The sequence below is a fragment of the Tachyglossus aculeatus genome, chromosome X1 (assembly GCF_015852505.1).
Source record: "Tachyglossus aculeatus isolate mTacAcu1 chromosome X1, mTacAcu1.pri, whole genome shotgun sequence".
Lineage (NCBI taxonomy): Eukaryota > Metazoa > Chordata > Mammalia > Monotremata > Tachyglossidae > Tachyglossus > Tachyglossus aculeatus.
The window spans coordinates 83813725-83835251 of NC_052101.1; the positions used below are offsets into that span (position 1 = coordinate 83813725).

Consider the following 21527-nt stretch of genomic DNA (forward strand, 5'->3'; position numbering starts at 1 on the left):
GTCTGCAGTTTGAGCCCTGACTGATAGTTTCTCATTCTCTTGAGGACTATGGTGTCTCTTTATCATGCTAGTTTTGCCCCACTAAGTTTTGTCCCAATAAGGCTTTATAACCAAAGCCTTATTGTTCCCAGTTCTCTTTTCTGGTTTCCTTGAGGGCACTGATATACATAAGATAGGCATGTGTTTTAGTGACTGTTCATTCTCTTCAGTGAGCTTTTCTCCCAGGTATCTAAGTCAGATTCAGGCTATTCTTTGCCCTTACTCTAGTCTCTTGTTTCCTTTACTTTCTGTCAGGGCCCTACCATTGCTCATCTGTGCTGCTTTTCCACTCTCTACTTCACTGTTTAGCTGTTATAGCAGTTTGAGACTCCATTTTGGTGGTTTTTGTCTTGGTATTTTTCCTTCCTTTACTCCCAGCATGGCCTGGTAGAGAGAGCATGGGCCTGGGAACCAGGGGTCTTAGGTTCTAATGCCGGCTCCACCATTTGCCTGCTGTGTGACCAAATGCAAGTCACTTAACTTCTTTTGCCTCAGTTCCCTCAACTGTAAAATGGGGATTCAGTACCTGTTCTCTCCTAACTAGACCATGAGCCCTGGGGGGGACAAGGACTTGTGTCCAATGTGATAATCTTGTAGCTACCCCAGTGCTTAGAACAGTGCATAACACATAGTAAGCACTTAAGAAATACTACAATCATTATTATTAGTAATAATACCACTGTTATTATTATTCTCACATCTCCCTTGGTTTTGCTCATGGTTCTGCTTTTAAATGCCACTCTCCAGGGCTTTTGTTTTCCTCTCCTTTAGCTTTCTCTCTCAGTCAGTTTTAAAGTACTTTTCCTGAACACAACCTCCCCTGGTTTCTGGCTTTAGGCATGTTTAGGTAATAAAGTGTTTGCTCTCTACTTCTTTATCCACTTCATGCAATTGAAAGGATAATATAGAGAGTCACAGTTAATATCAAAATTAAAATGTTAAGTGATCACATTTAAACCATCATATATTTATCCAGGTCCTGTTGATGCTCACAAACAATTTCAAATACTTGGCATTTTTCAACACATAAGAAAATCTGTTACACTCAGTTCCTGTTCAAACAAAAGTTGTCATCTTTAGCCCAAAACATTAATGCTGGTATTTAAATGAAGTTCAGAGCACCAGTCCTAGATCTTCCTATTTCCAGAACTTAAATTCAGAGTGCAACACAATATCACAATAGCAAAACTGTAAAGACATCTTAACGAAATGGTTCCCCATCTCTAAACACTGCTAGACTCTCTAAAAATACAAACAAAAAATTTCACTCCCAACCCACCACTTTAAAAATACTTAAATTGAATAACTGTAGACAAACTCACAAAATGCTGAAGACATGCAAGGGATAGCATTCTTAGTGAGGCCCTTTGGAGATAAACTATAAAACAATGGATGTCCCCCATAAAAAAGTGGTCATATGAGTGTCATACGATTTGATAAAAGAAAACAGGTTTTTACTCTAAGCTTGACTATATGTCTTTATACACATTTGGAATTGAGTTTGAACATTTAACTTACCAGTGCAGTCAAGTTCATCCAGCTGTTCAGAAATTCTTGGTCTATTACACGTAACCTTTGGATTAACTTTGTCCTTGGAATCCCATATTTTTAGGATTATTTTGTGATAGAGTAGCTTTTTCAAAAAGGCATTTGTAACATTCATCTTGAAAGTATGGTTCCATGATACCCATATTTGATCATTTTCATACCATGGTTTCACAGTCTACACAAAAAAACATTAAAAAGGTTTTAACTGCAGGAAAACCATAGCTCTCTAAGGCAAGTCAGTATTGTTACTGGTAATTTGGTTTGTTGGAAGCGCATAGTGCCAACTAAACCATGGCTGATTCTTATAAGGGCCGTGACTAAAAAGTCCAGTTCCACCTGCAGCTTTTTCAAGTTAATCAATCTATCAATCCTCTGGCTCCCCTCAGGGCCAGTTTCAGACGGCAAGTACTCAGGGTTCCCTGTCAGAGGAGGCAGCTGCAAAGCAGCTGAAAATTTGAAGGCACTCAGCCTTCCTCCGAGTTCCACTCCCTTCTGCGCTGCCCTTGCACTTGAACTTGCACCCTTTATTCACCCCTCTCTCAGCCCTACAGCAGTTATGTACATATCTGTAATTTCTTTATTTGCATTATTGTCTTTTTCCTCCTCTAGACTGTTGGCTCGTTTTGGGCAGGGAACGTGCCTACCAACTCTGTTATATTGTACTCTCCCAAGTGCTTAGTACCATCCTCTGCACACAGAAAGTGCTCAATAAATATGACTGATTGATTGGAAATGACAAGTGTTTTAACAGAGACCTGGGAGGGGAAACCAAGAGTTCTTAAGTAAGGGAGTCTGGGGGCACTCTAGGTTTGGGGGCTCAGGTGGACTACTGTGTGACATTACATCATACTGTATGCTCTGCATAACATGCACAACATTACGTGCATTGGGGGCAGCCTCCCTTAGGGTGACCAAATGTCTGCAGATGGCTAGTCCAGCTCTCCTGGGCTAAGCCAGCCATTGTTTCTGCCCAACTTCCAATCCAGCCCAGGTGGAAGGCAGCTAAGTGATTTTATTCCCCCAACCAACTTCTGTTAAATAATACGGTTAAATTAGAGAAAACTCTGAGCAAATCATAGCCCCCAAAATTCATGTTCTTCACTTCAAAAGATATTCCTGCTTGTCAAACACTAGATAGGCTACAGAGAGAAGACAGAAACTTTCCTCTCAGAATCTTTAAAACTATTAAGCATCTTTTAAACTTAAAGGAATCACAACTTACCAAAGCATCAGGAGGTAAAACATGCAGCATACACATATTTAGATCATAAGTAAAGGGCTAAGAGAATCCAAAAGAGAGTAAGGGGATTTGTTGGGGTTTGAGGAAATCATAAAAATTCAAGTAAAAACCACAACCTGTCCAACGCCTTTGAGTAAATTTCATTTTTAGTCACTTATAGTCAATCATATATGAGTAAATGATTGACTAATCAGAGTCAAATGGTGTGATTTTTATGCTGGGGGAAAGAAAGAGTATTCACAAAAGGCAAGAAAAGTGAAAATACTGTAAAATTACTACAAATACTTTAGAAAGCAATTTACATTTATTTGTATACTTATATATGTAAAAATCAAGGTTTTAACATTACAATTTACAATTTATTTTCTTTTCCTCTTCTCCTTCAAGGGGAATTACCTTTTGGCTCCTAGATTTAATTGTGTGGTTTACTTCAGTATCTACAGGTAATGGGTTCATTTTGACATGAAATAAATGTTAAATTACTGAATAGAAAAACCCTAAAATTTATTACGTGGAAATGATCCTACCACCATCATATATAATACACACTTACTTATCTACTTTTCCTTTCTCTGCTATCTGTAAATTACTTAATGTGTCTCCCCTGCTAGGCTGTAAATTCCTTGAAGTCATGAATCATTTCTATTATATTGCCCCAAGTGTGCAGAACAGTGAACTGCACACAGTAGGCACTCAAATATGAATGCTTAGCTGGGGATCACATATAACACCAGGGATTATTATTATTTTTTTTGTGTGTGTGTGTGTGTGTGTGTGTGTGTGTATTCTATTCCCTATTCATTCATTCAATCACATTTATTGACCGCTTACTGTGTGCAGAGCACTGTACTAAGCACTTGGGATTATACAATATAACAATAAACAGACACATTCCCTTCCCACAAGTACAATGCAACTATAATTATCACATTTACAAAGATCTCCAGTTCTGTCAAATGCCTTGAATTGCATATTTACTCACTGCGACAATCAATGACGGTCGGCTGGACTTCCGCTGCTCTGGGTTCATTGTTTTCTTTGGAATCCCAGTCAAATAGAGGAAGAAAAAAGAACAGAACAAAAGCAAAGAAAAAATATAAGGAAGAGGAAGTGAGAAAGTGAAATCAGAGACCCAGGTTCTAATCTCAGCTCTGCCTGTCACTTTCCCTCTCTGAACCTCATCTTACTCATCTGTAATATGGGGATAAGATACCTGCTCTCCCTACTTCTTAAACCATGTCCCCATGAGAGACAGACACTGAGTCTGATCTCATTATCTCGTATCTACCCACAGGTCATAGCACATAATAGACACTTTAAAATATTACAATCAACTTAATGAATGCAACTTGACTTGGTGGAAAGAGCATGGGCTTGGGAGTCAGAGGTCGTGCATTCTAATCCCAGCTCTGCCAATTATCAGCTGTGTGACTTTGGGCAAGTCACTTAACTTCTCTGTGCCTCAGTTACCTCATCTGTAAAATAGGGTTTAAGACTGTGAGCGCCCCACGTGGGACAACCTGATTACCCTGTATCTCCCCCAGTGCTTAGAACAGTGCTTGGCACATAGTAAGTGCTTAACAAATACCATTATTATTATTACTATTATCGAAAACATTTAAGTCACAAAAAACACTATTATAGAAACATTAAAAATGTACTAAAGCCATCTGTGAGATACAGCAATACACTGGGAAAGTGATTTCTGATTATACGACATTTCATTTGTGAAAGCTTTGCCCTAGAGACTACAGTAGACTCTGTTTTCCACAAATGAAATTGTGAGTCAGTAGTAATGGTGTTTTATGAAAGTTCACAGACAGTGGTAATGATAATAATGGTATTTGTTAAGCGCTTACTACGTGCCAAGCACTGTTCTAAGCACTGGGGTAGATACAAGGTTATCAGGTTGTCCCATGTGGGGCTCACAGACTTAATCCCCATTTTATAGATGAGGTAACTGAGGTACAGAGAAGTTAAGTGACTTGCCCAAAGTCGCACAGGAGACAAGTGGCAGAGCTGAGAATCAAACCCACAACCTCTGACTCCCAAGCCCCTGCTCTTTCCACTAAGCCACGCTGCTTCTCATGAACTGCTAACCCCTTGAGGGCATGGATCATGTCTACTGTACTCTATTGCACTCTCCCAAGAGCTTAGTAGAGTGCTTTGCATACAGTAAGCACTCGGTAAACATGAGTGATTGAAAGAAATTTCCCTTCTCAACTATACCTCTAAGGCAGCCATTTCAAATGGGAAGCAGTATAGCCTGGTAGAGAGTCCCGGGCCTGGGAATCAGAAAGACCTGGGTTCTAATCCTGATTCTGCCATTAGCTTGCTGTGTAACCTTGGTCAAGTCACTTAATTTCTCTGTGCCTCAATTTTCTCAACTGTAAAGTGAGGATACCTGTTCTCCCTCCTAGACTGTGAACCCCATGCAGGGCAGGTAAAGGAACTGGGTTTGATCTTATTTACTTATACCTATCCCAGAGCTTAGAACACTGTTTGACACATAGTAAGTGATTAATAAAGACCATTAAAAAAATACCCTGCTGATTCTGATACCTGCCGGGCCAGGACTTGGTCATCCATTAGATGACCCCCAACTGCCCCTCTAAACTCCATGTGGGCTTGAGGACACTATGGGCCTGTGTCTTAGGGAGCCCACTCCACATCCCTGAGGACCCAACTTTCACTTGGAGAACCTATTCAAGGACAGAGACAGGGTGAAACTAAACGTTTCAGCCAATTTGGCTTCAAAATCACAGAGGCTTACCTGACCATTAACCAACTGGAAGTACATTAAGAATCATGCCAGTAGAGGATACATACTTGACTGTAAGCTCATTGCTCATTGTCTCCTCATTGAGCAGGGAATATGTTTGTTTACTGTTATATTGTACTCTCCCAAGCACTTAGTACAGTGTTTTAAACACATTAAGCACTCAATAAATATGAGGGAATGAGTGAATTCCATGAAAGGTAAACACGTATAGCCCACAGGGAAGGAGGCATGCAGTGTTGTTGCTTTCAAGACAATCCTGCACTTCTGCTAAGTACTCTGGCGGATTAGAGACAGTTGCCAATGACTGGAAACCTTGCTTTGAGGTCCACAGTAAAATCATCCTACCCTGGGCTGAGGTACCTGAGGAGTAATTTTGTCTATCTCAACAACGATCTCTTGCCTCCATCCTGCCTCTGGCCTGGAACGCCCTCCCTCCTCATATCTGACAGACAATTACTCATCCCTGCTTCAAAGCCTTATTGATGGCACATCTCCACCAAGAGGCCTTCCCAATATCCAGGTCACTGTCAATCAATCAATCATATTTATTGAGCACTTACTCTGTGCAGAGCACTATATTATGCACTTGGGAGAGTACAATATAGTAGACATGAGCCATGCCCTCAAGGGGCTTATAATTTAATGGGAAGTTATCACAATATTTCTCCTTTATAAAAACAACAAAGAATTTAAGAGAAAATTGGAAAAATTTCTAACCCCTTTCCCCAACCCAGATGGCAAATACCATTAAAAAGTGACCAAAATCTATTAGCCCCTAATGGAAAAACAAAGCATAAACCTTTGAGCAGATAATGAGCACTACTTATAGGAGAGAAATCAAGATAGTATATTATGGGGTCAATCAATATATTCTTATGCTTGAATCACAATGTGAAGGAGTGGCTACCAATCAACCTACACATCAGGCAGAAACTCCTCACCCTCAGCTTCAAGGCTCTCCATCACCTCGCCCCCTCCTACCTCACCTCCCTTCTCTCCTTCTACAGCCCAGCCCACACCCTCCGCTCCTATGCCACTAATCTCCTCACCGTGCCTCGTTCTCGCCTGTCCTACCGTCGACCCTCGGCCCACGTCATCCCCCGGGCCTGGAATGCCCTCCCTCTGCCCATCCGCCAAGTTAGCTCTCTTCCTCCCTTCATGGCCCTACTGAGAGCTCACCTCCTCCAGGAGGCCTTCCCAGACTGAGCCCCCTCCTAACTCTCCCCTTCCTCCCCCTCCCCATCCCCCCGCCTTACCTCCTTCCCCTCCCCACAGCACCTGTATGTATGTATATATGTTTGTACATATTTATTACTCTATTTTATTTGTATATATTTATTCTAATTATTTTATTTTGTTAATATGTTTTGTTTTGTTCTCTGTCTCCCCCTTCTAGACTGTGAGCCTACTGTTGGGTAGGGACCATCTCTATATGTTGCCAACTTGTACTTCCCAAGCGCTTACTACAGTGCTCTGCACACAGTAAGCGCTCAATAAATACGATTGAATGAATGAATGAATGAGTGAATGGAAATATGGTGATCATAAACAATTCAAGGAATTTAGCTTATGGGGAAGGGGGAAGAGTTGGCCTGCTTCTTTCCCTTCAATGTCGCTTTTGCACCAGCCTTTCCCTTCCATCCCTCTCTTCCTCCTCCTTTGAAGGCCATGCCACCCATTCCAATTACCGGTCACTGTCATCTACTTCCTGGACCCTATTTTCAACATTCTGAACCATTTTGGTATCTTTCCTACATTCCTTTTCTCCTATTCCAGCGTGGCTCAATGGAAAGAGCCCGGACTTGGGAGTCAGAGGTCATGGGGTCAAATACCAGCTCAGCCACTTGTCAGCTGTGTGACTCTGGGCAAGTCATTTAACTTCTCTGTGCCTCAGTTAACTCATGTGTAAAATGGGGATTAAGACTGTGACCCCACGTGGGACAACCTGATCACCTTGTATCCTCCCCAGCGCTTAGAACAGCGCTTTGCATGTAGTAAGCGCTTAACAAATGCCATCATTACTATTCCAGCCCTACACTGATCCCTGGGGACTTCAATATCCACATGAATGTTCCTGATGCCACCCCAGCCCCCTGTTTCCTCTCACTTCTCAACTCCAACAACCTCCTGCTCCACCCCATCTCATCCACTCACCAATCTGGACACATGGCTCATCTCATTATCACTACTCAATGTACACTCTAACCCCACCACTTCTGAAGTCCCACACTACAACTACAACCGCCTGATCTAGCTTCTCTCCCTTACACCCTCTGCCCACAAAACCGTCATTTCTCCCTAAGAGACCTCCAATCTCTCAAACCCCTCTGATTAGCCCAAGTCTTCATGCCCCATTTGGTCTCCTTACCCACTTTACTCTCTCTCGACCACAAATCTATGCCCTCAACTCTGCCCTCTCCACTGGCCTCAATTTCCTTGCACCTCATTCCTCTATCTCGTACCAGCCCTGGATCACTTTCAGAATACATTTCCTCGGCTCGTGTGCTCAAGCTGTGGAGCACTGCTGGCAGCAATCCAGACATCAAGCCAAATTAGTCTGACTCAACTCTTCACCTATTGTAACACTGCCCAACAGCAATATGTCTCCCTTAGGTGCCAAATGTTTTTGACTTTTAACTCCCTCTTTAAACCCTCTGATCCCCTGCCTCCCCATCTCTTTCCTCTGGTGACTTTGCCATCTATTTCACAGACTAAAAGGAAATGCAAAGCATGATCACCCTAAAATTTCCCCTGCTCCTCTCCAGTGCCTCCCTCCTCCTGCCCCTTCAACTATCCCATCTTTCCCAGCAATATCTCAAGAGATCTCCCACCACCACTCAAAATCTACCCCCTCCATCTACCCCCTCCACCTGTGCCTCTGACCCTATCCCTTCAATATGCTTGATTCCTCCCTTTTGCCCCTCCCCATCCGTGATTTTCAAAGGTCACTAATGATCTTCTTGCCAAATCCAACAGTTTCTACTCCATCCTAATCCTCTTAGATCTCTCCTCTCAGCTGCCTTCAACACCATCGACCACTCCTTCTCCTGGAAACATTATCCAAGCTTGTCTTCACTAACACTGTCATCCCTTGGTTCTCCTATGTCTCTGGTTGCTCTTTTTCAGACTCTTTCACGGGCTCCTCCCCTGCCTCCAACCTTCTAACGGTGGGATTCCCTCAAAGGCTCAGTTCTGAGTCCCATTCCATTTTCCATCTACACCCGTTTTTTAGAGAACTCATTCACTCCCAAGTACCAGCTTTATGCGGGTGAAGCCCAAATCTATCTCTCCCCTCCAATCTCTCACCTTCTCTGCAGTCTCACATTTACTTCTGCCTTCAAAACATCTGTTTAGTGTTCCCACGAATATCTCAAACTTAAAATGTCCAAAACAGAACCCCTTATCTTCCCACCCAAACCTGTCCGTCCCCTGACTTTCCCATCACTGTAGACAGCACCACCAACCTCCCTGTCCCACAAGCCCTTAACCTTGGCATTTTCCATGACTCATCTCTCTCATTCAACCCACATATTCAATTTGTCACCTAATAATAATAATAATAATGATGGCATTTATTAAGCACTTACTATGTGCGAAGCACTGTTCTGTTGGTTCAACCTTCACAACATTGCAGCATGGCCTAGTGGCAAGAGCACGGGCTTGGGAGTTAGAGGACATGGGTTCTTATCCCAGCTCTGCCAACTGTCTGCTGTGTGACCTTGGGCAAATCATTTAACTTCTCTCTGCCTCACTTACCTCATCTGTAAAATGGGGATTAAGACTGTGAGTGGGACAGGGACTGTGTCCAACCTGATTAACTTGTATCTACCCCAACATTTAGAAAAGTGCTTGGCACACAGTAAGAGCTTAACAAGTACTATAATTATTGTTATGATCATTATCATTAATAATAAAATCTGCCCTTTTCTCTCCAATCAAACTGCTACCACAATAATCCAAGCATTTATCTTATCCTTCTTCATTGACCTCCCTGCCTCCTGTCTCTCCTATACTCCAGTCCATATTTCACTCTGTTGTCCAGATCATTTTTCTACAAAAATGTTCAGTCCATGTTTCCTCACTCCTCAAGAACCCCACAGTGGTTGCCCATCTGCCTCTGCATTAAACGGAAACGCCTTACCATAAGCTTTTAAGCACTCAATCACTTTGCCCCCTCCTACCTCACCTCTCTGATCTACTACAACCCAGCCCTCACACTTCACTCCTCTAATGCTGACCTACTCAGTGTACCTCCATCTCATCTATCTTGTCACTGACCTCTCAACCACATCCTGCTTCTGGCCTGAAAGCTTCTGGCCTCCCTCTTCATAACCGACAGATGATCACTCTCCCCACATTTACAGTCTTATTAAAAGCACATCTCTTCCATGAGGGCTTCCCCAATAAATCCTCATTTCCTCTTCTCCTACTCCCTTCTGAGTCTCCCTTGCACTTGGATCTGTACTCTTTATTCACCCTTCCCTCAGCCCCACAGCATTTAAATATATATCCATAATTTATTTATTTATATTAATGTTTGTCTCCCCTTCCAGACTGTGAGCATGTTGTGGGCAGGGACCATGTCTACCAACTCTGTTATATTGTACTCTCCTAAGGGCTTAGTACAGTGCTCTGAGCACAATAAGCATTCAATAAATGATTGATTGATCTTTAAATGTTCACTTTTCAGTGGCTCTTTCCCAACTTTTCAAACATGCTTATATAGCCCCTATCCTAAAAAAGTACTCCCTTCATCCTATGGCCCCCTCCAGTTGCCATTCCACAACCCTCCTACCAAACTCTATAAGATGCCTACTCTACTTCACATCCAAATCCTTCACTTGACCCCCTGCAATCTGGCTTCCAGCCCTTTCACTCCCCAGAAACTACCCTCTCTAAAGTCACCAATAACCTCCTTCTTGTCAAATCCAATGACCTCTATGACATCCTAATCCCCCTCGATCTCTGAACTGCCATCTCCTTTAAATATTATCTAACCTTGACTTCACTGATACTGACCTCTCCTGATTTTCCTTCTACCTGTCTGCCCACTCCTTCTTAGTCTCTTTTGCAGCCTCCATGCCCGCCTCCCACCTTCTAACGGTGGGAATCCCTCAAGGCTCAGTTCTGGGTCCCCTTCTATTCTCCATCTATGCCCACTCTCTTGGCAAACTCATTTGCTCCCACAGGTTCAACTACTATCTCTACATGGATGATTCTGGAATCTACCTTTCCAGCCCTGACCACTCTACTACTCTGCAGTCTTTCATTTCCTCTTGCCTTTCGGACACCTCTACTTGGATGTCCCACCAACACTTTAAATATAACATGTCCAAAACAGAACTCCTCATCTTCCCACCCAAACCCTGTCCTCCTGCCCACTCACTGCTGACACCACCACCATCATCCCTATCTCACAAGCCCATAACCTTGACATTATCCTCGACTCATCTCTCATTCAATCCAAATATTTAATCTGTCACCAAATACTGCTGGCTCTACCTTCACAGCTTCACTAAAATCTGCCCTTTTCTCTGCAAACTGCTATTACGCAGATCCAAGCTCTTATCGTATCACACTTGGAACATTGTATCAGCTTCCTCGTTGATCTCTCTGCCTCCTGTCTCTCCCCACTCCAATCCATACTTGATCCTGCTGCCCAGGTCATTTTTCTAAAAAAAGTTCAGTCCACGTTTTCCCACTCTTCAAGAATATTTAGTGGCTGCCCATCCACCTCGACATCAAACAGAAACTCCTTACCATCAGCTTTAAAACACTCAATCTGGCACTCCCTTATCTCACTGATCTCCAACTACAACCCAGCCCATAAACTTCACTCCTCTAATGCCAACCAACTCATTGTACCTCAATCTCATCTATCTTGCTGATGGCCCCTTGCCCTCATCCTCCCTCTAGCCTGGAATTCCCACCCTCTTCACAGAAGGCAGACCACCACTCTCCCCACCTTCAAAGCCTTATTAAAATCCCGTCTCCTCCAAAAGGACTTGCCTTCCCTAACTAATCTCTCGCTTTCCCTATTCCCTTTCCATCCCGCATTGTCTATGCACTTGGATCTGTACCCCTTAAATACTTTAAACACTTGATATTCACCCCACCCTCAGCCCCACAGCATGTATGTGCTTAGCCATAATTTCTTTGAATGTCTGTCTCCTCCTCTAGACTGTAAGCTCCTTTGGGCAGGGAACGTATCCATCAACTGTACTGTATTGTACTCTTCCAAGTGCTTAGTACAGTGCTCTGCACACAGCAAGCTTTCAATAAATATCATTCATTGATGTTAAAAAGAAAAGCCTAAGCATGTCTATTTTTTAGTTTTACCTTTAGATTTTGCAGCTACACCTGAAGAAATTGATTTGTATTCAGGATGGCCACATGATGGCCCAAGAAATAATTTGGTATATCCTTGAGGCAAGGTGCCACCCAATGCACGATCCTTTTTCTGGTCTCCAATATACATATCTTACCTGAACTAACCCCGGAGCAGCTGAATGTCCAAGCAAATGTATGCTCCAGGATTAAGAAATTGGTCTTTCCAGAGTTAGATATTTTGAATTCTCTTTCAGTGCAACTAAAGGGAGAATCAGGTGGTCTTGGGATTCCTGTCAGACCATTTCACATCATTTACATTTCTGATAACACATTCTGTTTCTCTTTCTTTTATTCAAATCATGACTAAGAGTTACACTTCACTAGGACTCTTTTAATAGGACAGTCCTTTTTAAAAAACTCCAAGACATCATGATTAATAGTAAAATTCCAAAATATTGCTCATAAAATAGAAGCATAATGCTGTCAGTGGCACTTAGAGAACTAATAGTCTACCCAGCATGGCTAAATCCCTTTTCAAATCAGACTCTGAATTACTAAACCATTCTATTGCTAACTTGGCTAAGTGTTTAATAATTCAACAAGTGGCCAAACAAATTACACATAACTATAATTAGTAGCTGTTTAAATTTAACATACATCTCTTACCTGGACTTCAGACTCAAAGAACAATCTGGCCATCTTGGTGAAGAGCATCAAATCAACACGTGTGGGCTCCTCATCCTCTGGTAGAAGGAAATATTCTATGTGATAGAAACGTGGCTGTTTCGGTTGAAATACTCTACGTAACTTGCTACTTTCCACTTCAGGCAGGTGCTTTTTGGTACCTAGAAGGCAACCATGAAAATGTGTAAGCCTCAAGAGAAATAGAGACTAATTTTAAATTTTATTTGGAAAAGCGAGTTCTCCTCCTTTACACAGAAAATTAAATGGGATGTTAGATACCACTGGACACTACAGACCTTGGCATAAAACTTAGATCTATCTTTCTCCTCAGCTTGCTTGTCACCTTAAACAGTGTTTATTGAGACCCTGACTTCCTGTAGCATGAGCTTCTCTTATGAATTTTGGGGCTTCTGTGCAATGGGCATTGCATGGACCACATCTATGCTTTGTTCTATAATCATCATGGCATTTGTTAAGTCCCGGGGTAGGTACAAGTTAAGTTGAACAGTCTCCATGCCACATGGGGCCCACTGTCTATCTAAGAAGGAGGCCAAGTATTTAATCCCCATTTTACAGGTGAGGACACTGAGGTAGAGAGAACTTAAGTAACTTGCCCAAGGTCACGCAGCAAGTAACTGCAAGCAAGCAACTAGGCAGATCCTAGTTTAGAACCCAGGTCGTCTGACTCCCAAGCCCATGCCCTTTCCACTAGACCACACTGCCTTAACTCTTATGAAGCATCAAAATTACTAAAAGAATAGCACCAAGATTTAATCAAAGTCAGATCTGCTCTGACACGTTTCAATATAAGATTAGAATATAACAGTAGTAGGCAACATTCTTCCAACAACGTGAATCTGTTCAGGTACAAACATGATCCGCAATGACACAAGTTGATTCAGTGGTGAAAGAAACGATTGTGTGCATGCACTTGGCAGTGGTCAAGAAGTGGGACGGCTATGTGCTGCCTGGCCTCTGCCCCAACCTTACTGTTGCTCTATACTGAAATTTGTGTTTCTGTAAATTTACAGTATTTAATACAATAAAAATGAGAGGGAAATGGCAGACAAAATATGACTATACAATTTGCACTGAAAAACGCCATGGCAGTGTCTTCAAATCATCAAACCCCTAACCCATTAACTCCCATTGAGTTAATGGCAAGCTCACTGTGAGCAGGGAATGTGTCTACCAACTCTGAAGTATTGTACTCTCCCAAGCGCTTAGTATAGTGTTCTTCACACATTAAGCGCTCAACAAATATGATTGGTTGATTGGTAACTATAAGGCGATTTTCCCAAAATACAAGGTTTAAGAGCACAATCACCGCATTATAGTAGAGGTGACCATATGTATCAGTCAATCAATCAATCATATTTATTGAATGCTTCCTGGGAACAGAGGATTGTACTAAGCATTTGGGGAAGTACAATAAAATAGAGTAGGTAAACATGATTCCTGCCCACAAGGAGCTTACACTCTGCAGGGAGAGACAGAAATTAAAATAAATTACAACTAAGGGAAATAGTAAAGGATAAGGGCATTTACAGAAGTGTTCTGGGTTTGAGCTCCACACTCACTTTAAAAAGCCACACTTTATTTTAAAATAATTACTGACCAAAGGTCTCCTATCTCTTTCCTTCTCTAAGTCTATTTATTTTGAGTTCTGTGATTATTTCCACAATGAACCTTTCTCTATCTGAGAGTCCACACTGTCTAAACTTTCAACTTGCTTGTTCCTCTTCCCTCACCATCCCATCAAGTACCCTTATCCCTTTGTTAGCACATGTATTGGTTTAGTTACGTATACAATTATGTATTGGTTTAGTGCTTGCTCATTTGACTTTAAATCCATTAATATGCCCATTCGCATCAAAGTTACACCTTGCATGATAAGTTTCTAGAGGGCAGGAACCATACGTGTAACTCATTTTGGACAGTGCCCAGCAGAATGCCACATACAGATATTTTTTCCATAATAATGAAGACAAACATTAAGGGAAAATAGATTCCAACCATGTTTGTACACACTGTCCCTTTTCTTGGACAAATGTATTCATTTGGCATTATTATCCTTTATCAGAGAAATGAGGCCAAAAAAGAGACAAAAGTGATTAATTCAATGTCACAGAATCAGTCTCAGAACCAGGACTAGAAAACTACTGAATTACAACTGTGTGTTCTACTTTCCAGTTTAGTACTTACAACACTGTTGCAAGGACAGTTCAACCAGTTCTTTTGACCTGGATCCCACACTTGCAAGAGGTCCCATTCAACTGCTATGTTTCCCCATCCTGGAACAGCTGCTTCAATGGGTCCCACACTCAACCCGGAAACTCCGCCACCCTGGTTTTGCTTTGGCTTTTTTTTCCGGGGGGAGGGGGGTGGCTTTCTTAACTACCTGTGTCATTATGACAGAAGCCCAAAGACTTAAAAGGTTAAAGGGGTAAAGAGGTGCTATAGGTCTTCTTCAATACCTACCAGTATCCACTGGGAAGGCCAAGGAGATGGCTAACGTGCAGGGCACCATCACAGCCTGGTCAGAAGGCAAGCCACCCTTCCTACCAAGGCACTCTCTTAGGTCTTCAGATTCAGGGCCCAGGTCTTCAGGCTTAGGGTCCAGCTCTTCGGCTGCGTGTTCCAGTTCTTGGTTCTTATGGTCCACTTCTTCTGCCTTATGGTCCACCTCTTCTGTCTCACGGTCCACCTTCTCAGCCTCAAGGACCAACCATTCAGTCTCAGGGTCCAGCAGTAGGGTCTTAGGGCCCATCTCTTTGGTGTAAACATCCAGCTCCTTGGGGTCAACATCCAGCTCTTGGGTGTCAATGTCCAGCTCTTGGGAGTAATGACCCAGCTCTTGGGCGTGATGACCCAGGTCTTGGGTGCGATGACCCAGGTCTTGGGCACAATGTTCCAGCTTTTTGGTGCAACGGTCCAACTCTTTGGCTTCATGGTCCAGCTCTTTGGCCTTATGGTCCAGCTTTTTGGTCTTATGGTCCAGCTCTTCGGCTTTAAGGTCCACGTCTTTGGCCTCATGCTCCAGCTCTTCGGCTTCATTTTCCAGTTCTTTGCTTTCATAAATGACTCTGTCAGAGAAATAGGTAGGTTTCGGCAAATCTTCCTTCTTTAAATCTACTGCAGGATTGCGCTCAGTATTATGTTTTAATTTCCATGAATGAAATGCCATCTTCTAAGCATGGGAGCCTATCCAGGCTTTGGAACCGGGAGCTGTGAGGGAGAGAAGAAAGACAAGTGACAATGCATTAACTTCAAAACTACTGCTAACCAAAGTCAGAACTTTAGGGAGGCAAAGACAGAGGACAAATCTAGTTACAAAATGTGGAAGATGTCAATCAATGGTATTCACCGAGTGCTGACAGTGCAGAGCACTGTACTAAGTGTTTGGGAGAGTATGTGGCTCAGTGGAAAAGAGCCCGGGCTTTGGAGTCAGAGGTCATGGGTTCAAATCCCGGCTCCGCCACTTGTCAGCTGTGTGATTCTGGGCAACTCACTTAACTTCTCTGGGCCTCAGTTACCTCATCTGTAAAATGGGGATTAAGGCTGTGAGCCCCTCGTGGGACAACCTGATCACCTTGTAACCTCCCCAGAGCTTAGAACAGTGCTTTGCACATAGTAAGAGCTTAATAAATGTCATTATTATTATATGGAATAGGTAGACATGATCCTTGTCCATAAGGAGCTTACAGGCTACAAGGGGAGAAAGACATTAAAATAAATTACCTCAGAGATGCAACCAGAGCTCCCTCAACCCCACTGCCGAAAGGGAGAAGGAAGGATTGGAGGGCAAACCTGAGGGGGTCAGGGATGCAGGTTACATGCCACATATTCCACTTCTCTAACTCTATTCAACTCTCCCAAGCGCTTGGCACAGCGTGCTGCACAGAATAGGTGCTAAATAAATACTGCTGGCTGATTGATTCTCCTCTCCACCCCAGCTGGGAGCTGGAGCAGAGGCTGGGAATGAGGGAATATTTGAAGATGAAGGGATTAGATGGGAAGCTTAAGTCTCCTATCAACGGTATTTACCCAGCGCTTACTCTGTGCAGAGCAGTGGGCTAAGCACTTGGGAAACCACGACACACCCGAGCTGGCAGACACACTCCCTACACATAACGAACTCTAGTCCCCCAAAAGAAATGCAGTTAGAAGGGTGGGGAAGAGGAGGACGAGAGAAAACTACGAAGGTGTTGTGCCACCGACTGTCCAATCTGAAATGTCCCGGCCCCAAGTAGATGTGGGGGAAAGCACGGGAATTGGGGGGTTGAGCAGCCCACGGGCGAGGCGGGGAAGAGGGGCAAAAGGATTACATGGGAATAGCTAGACCGCGGAGAGGAGGATTCCTCTCCCTACCCCTCCAAATACTCGTCGTGGCGGCAACTGGAACCGGGTAAACTAAGCCCCGAAGCTTCCCCGCCAGCACCAAGACCCGAAGTTCGAAGTCCGCGTCCGAGTCCCATCCCGCTCCCAACTTTCCCTCTGCCGTCCGCTCGGCTCGCCATTCCCTCCCGTCCCCCTCTCTCTCCCCATTACCTCTAGCCCCCCGAAACTTCATACTTCGACCCCTGCCTCCGGGCCGAATTGGCCCGGGCGAAGATGAGCCCGAAAACACCTCCCGCGACCTGGAGGACGACGGCCGCAGCAGAGCCGAGGACCAGCCCGCGCCGAGCCAACGCCGCTCCTAACGGCCGTCGGCGACCTTTCCCCGCAAACACGTCGCACGGGGCGCGAGACCGGCCGTCGGGGAGGTGGCGGGGGAGGCTCCTGATTGGTTCAACGGTGCTGGGATCTCCTCGGGACCCGGGGGAGAGGGGGGAGGGAGAGGGAGGGAGGGGACAGTACTAGTGCGACGGTTGCTCGCAAAACGCCTCGTGATGTGCTCTCCACCCCGGGCTTTCGTCTCTACCTGACCCAGAGGCAAGGATCCCAATCGGAGCCTCTATGGTGCCGGCCCAGGCGTGTCCTGGACGGGTCATTCGAATTCACTTTCCATTAAGTAGACAGACGGGAAGGGACCCCGATGTCCTCGGGAAGGGGCCCCGATGCCCTCCAACCCCGGAGGAGTCGGGCGAATGAGAGCAATAGAATTGGGGTGCAAAGCCATGTGCTGAAAGCAACAGCTCTTCTTCCCCCCCCCCCGCCCCCTATCTTCGAAAGACGTCGCTGGTTTTGAGTTCCTGGGAGGTGCCACCCTGTTCCGGCCCCAACCCACGGAATGCAATAGCGAACGGAGGGAGGAAAGCGCGACACAAATGCGGTTCGCAAAATTAAAGAACATAAAACAAATAAACATTCCAGCACAGCATTCCTGCCTAGACGCCCCGGGAAAACGGGGGGTCGATGAACTGCTTTTCAGGTGAAAAGGAAGCAAACCAAAAAGACACGGTTCAGGCATGGAGAACCGTCGATGGCAGTGATAAGAGCAGACCGCATACCCCTTCATTCATTCACTCATTCGTTCATTCGTAATTCTTGGGCTCTGTGTGCAGAGCATTGTACTCAGCTCCTGGGAGAGTATTTTATAACAATACACAGACACGTTCCCTAACCACGACGAGCTTACAGTCTAGAGGGGGAAACGCTTTCGATGACAATCTCCCAAGCGCTTAGTACAGTGCTCTGCGTATAGTTAGCGCTCAATAATTACGATTGAACGAATGAATCTCGCAGACGCTTCCATTGGGGCCAGGGTTCAATCGACCTGCCCGACACCTGCTCACTTGACTGCTTAGGAAAGACCAAATTCTACTGAGTGTGTTTTTGAACCTTTTGTGATGCAGCCTCACGGAAATAAGCCAGATTCTGGCTTGGTTGGGGATAGGGCGATGACTAGATTTCAATCAATCGTATTTATTGAACGCTTACTACGTGAAAAGCACTCTACTCAGCGCTTGGGAGACTGCAATTCAACAGAGTTCGTAGACAGGTTTGCGGCCGATAAAGAGCTTACAGTCTAGAGGGGAGACAGGCAGTTGGTGTGGTTTCTGGATTCACAGAGTAAACACTGACTACCCGTCAATTTCAGGTAGTCACAGGATGAGAAATGATAAAAAAAGAGGATGTTGTTCATTCATTCATTCAATCGTATTTATTGAGCGCTTACTGTGTGCAAAGCACTGTACTAAGCGCTTGGGAAGTACAAGTTGGCAATATATAGAGACGGTCCCTATGCAACAACGGGCTCAGAGGGGTAAGGGTAGCAAAATGGTCGGTGGGTAGTTCAAATTCTACCTGTTCATGGCAATGACTGACCCGAGGAACGGTACTGTGCCCTGGGCTAAATCCCTGCCTGCCCCTAATTCAGGCCAGCTTCATAGTATTGTTCTGCCCAGATTAAGCACTCAATAAACACCAGTGAATGATTAGCAGCATGGCCTGTGCATAGAGCACAGACCTGGAAGTCGGAAGGTCATGGGTTCTAATTCCGATTCCGCCACTTGTCTGCTGTGTTACCTTGGACAAGTCACTTCATTTCTCTGAGCCTCAGTTACCTTATCTGTAAAAGGGGGATTGAGACTGTGAGCCCCACGTGGGACAGGGACTGTGTCCAACTCTACTTGCTTGTATCCACCCCAGTGCTTAGTACAGTGCCTGGCTTAAGCACCTGGCTTAAGTGCTTAAGAAATACAATTATTATTATTAGCAAAGGGGTAAACTGGAATATTTTTATTCCAAAAAGTATGTAGTAGTAGTCAGGAGTGATAGTCTTTACTGAGGGTTTGTGAAGTGCAGTGCACTGTACTAAGCACTAGGGAGATATGAGAAGCACAAGACGCATTTCCTGTTCACATTCTAATGAGGGAGACACACAGAAAAATTGAAAAAAACATAGGTTGAGGATGGGCATAAGTAAATACAGAAGGACAAAAGGATGCTGAAGGGGTGATAAGTATCTGGGAACTACTAAGCAGTTGGCCAAAGGTTGTTGGAGGAGGTGGGATTTTAGGCGGGGTTTGAAGGTGGGCCACTGACCCTGACAGCAGGTGCTTTTAGATGCGATCTGATGCCTATAGATCAAATCTAAATCAATCTCTCTCAATCTACTCCCTACTTTCTAAGTTCTTTTTATTTTTCAGGACAATCTGTATTGCTAATGCTGAAGCCACACACAACTCATATTGTCTGCTTAGGTTTTTTCTGTTATTCGCCCCACAGCAATAATGTACAGATCCCTAATTAATTTTATATTAATGTCTGTCTCCCCCTCTAGACTGTAAGCTCTTTGTGGGCAGCAAATGTGTCTATTTCTGCTGTATTGTATTCTCCCAAACTCTTAGAGCAATGCTCTGCATACAGTAAGCACTAAATAAATACCACTGATGATGATGAAGGTTTTTAGTCCCAACCCTGGGCAGGTTGGAACTTCTAGATCTGATGCATCAGACACCTAATTTTAGTCTTTTCTACCCAGCTTGTAAACTCTCAAGTCTCGTCAGAGGTCAGTGATGAGCAAGGCTAGGAGATCAGTCCTAAAAACTGTAGGTATGAAGACAATGACTTTGCTAATTGGATTTCAAAGCTGGAAATCCACAAGGGCAACAGTCTCCATCTACCCCCATTGAGTTGGCATCTGTGCTATTAATGGAGATAGAGCCAAATTAACTGTTTGACTTCCAGGAAAATATCTGTTTGGGGTAGAAATAACAGTACCCGGTAAAAATGATTTTGATTAACTCCCTTCCTGAAAAGCTGAAACACAAAATGAGTTAGACTGTGGGATAAATTGTTTGATCTAGCTCCTCTTGCTGTTATATTCTTAATGATAACTCCAGTAGGCCAAAATTGTAAACAAGCATAACTTAGTGGATAAAGCAGGGGCCTGGGAGTCAGAAGGACCTGGGTTCTAATCTTGGCTCACTTGGGCACTTCTCTGGACCTTAGTTACTTCATCTGTAAAATGGGGATTCATTCAATTCATTCAATCATATTTACTGAGTGCTTACCATGTGCAGAACACTGTACTAAGTGCTTGGAAAATACAATTTGGCAACAAATAGAGACAATCCCTACCCAACAACAGGCTCACAGTCTAGAAGATGATAGTTTTTGTTAAGCGCTTATTATGTGCCAAGCACTGTTTTAAGCACTCGGGTACATACAAGGTAATCAGGTTGTCCCACATGGGGCATTTTACAAAATCCCCATTTTACAGACAAGGAACTGAGGCACAGAGAAGTTCAGTGACTTGCCTAAGGTCACACAGCAGACAAGTGGCAGAACCGGGATTAGAACCTACGACCTCTGACTCCCAAGCCTGTGCTCTTACCACTAGGCCATGTAAGACTGTGAGCCCATGTGGGACAATCAATCAGTCAATCAATCATATTTATTGAGCACTTACTCTGTGCAGAGCACTGTACTAAGCGCTTGGGAGGTACAAGATGGAAACATAGAGACAGTCCCTACCCAACAGTGGGCTCACAGTCTAAAAGGGGAAGACAGAGAACAAAACCAAACATACTAACAAAATAAAATAAATAGAATAGATATGTACAAGTAAAATAAATAAAGAGAGTAATAAATATGTACAAACATATATACAGGTGCTGTGGGGAAGGGAAGGAGGAAAGATGGGGGCATGGAGAGGGGGGCGAGGGGGAGAGGAAGGAAGGGGCTCAGTCTGGGAAGGCCTCCTGGAGGAGGTGAGCTCTCAGTAGGGCCTTGAAGGGAGGAAGAGAGCTAGCTTGGTGGATGGGCAGAGGGAGGGCATTCCAGGCCTGGGGGATGACATGGGCCGGGGGTCGATGGCGGGACAGGCGAGAACGAGGTACGGTGAGAAGATTAGCAGCAGAGGAGCGTAGGGTGCGGGGTGGGCTGTAGAAGGAGAGAAGGGAGGTGAGGTAGGAGGGGGCAAGGTGATGGAGAGCCTTGAAGCCGAGGGTGAGG

At 44.2% G+C, this 21527-nt stretch overlaps 1 protein-coding gene across 6 annotated transcripts in view; it reads right to left on the reverse strand.

Moving 5' to 3' along the window:
• The window catches only part of CFAP92 (cilia and flagella associated protein 92 (putative)), an 84071-nt gene extending 66771 nt beyond the window's left edge, over nt 1-17300 (reverse strand). For 5 of the 6 annotated variants that reach the window (XM_038740822.1, XM_038740821.1, XM_038740825.1 and 2 more), the window contains exons 1-5: nt 17175-17300; nt 15105-15851; nt 12597-12784; nt 3810-3863; nt 1558-1762 (exon numbers count right to left, since the gene is read on the reverse strand). In XM_038740822.1, coding sequence (XP_038596750.1) covers nt 1558-1762; nt 3810-3863; nt 12597-12784; nt 15105-15810 — 1153 coding nt within the window. In that variant the 5' untranslated portion in view covers nt 15811-15851; nt 17175-17300. The remainder of the gene's footprint in view (nt 1-1557; nt 1763-3809; nt 3864-12596; nt 12785-15104; nt 15852-17174) is intronic. The other variant, XM_038740824.1, reaches the window with a different exon arrangement.
• Nucleotides 17301-21527: the final 4227 nt, after the last annotated feature.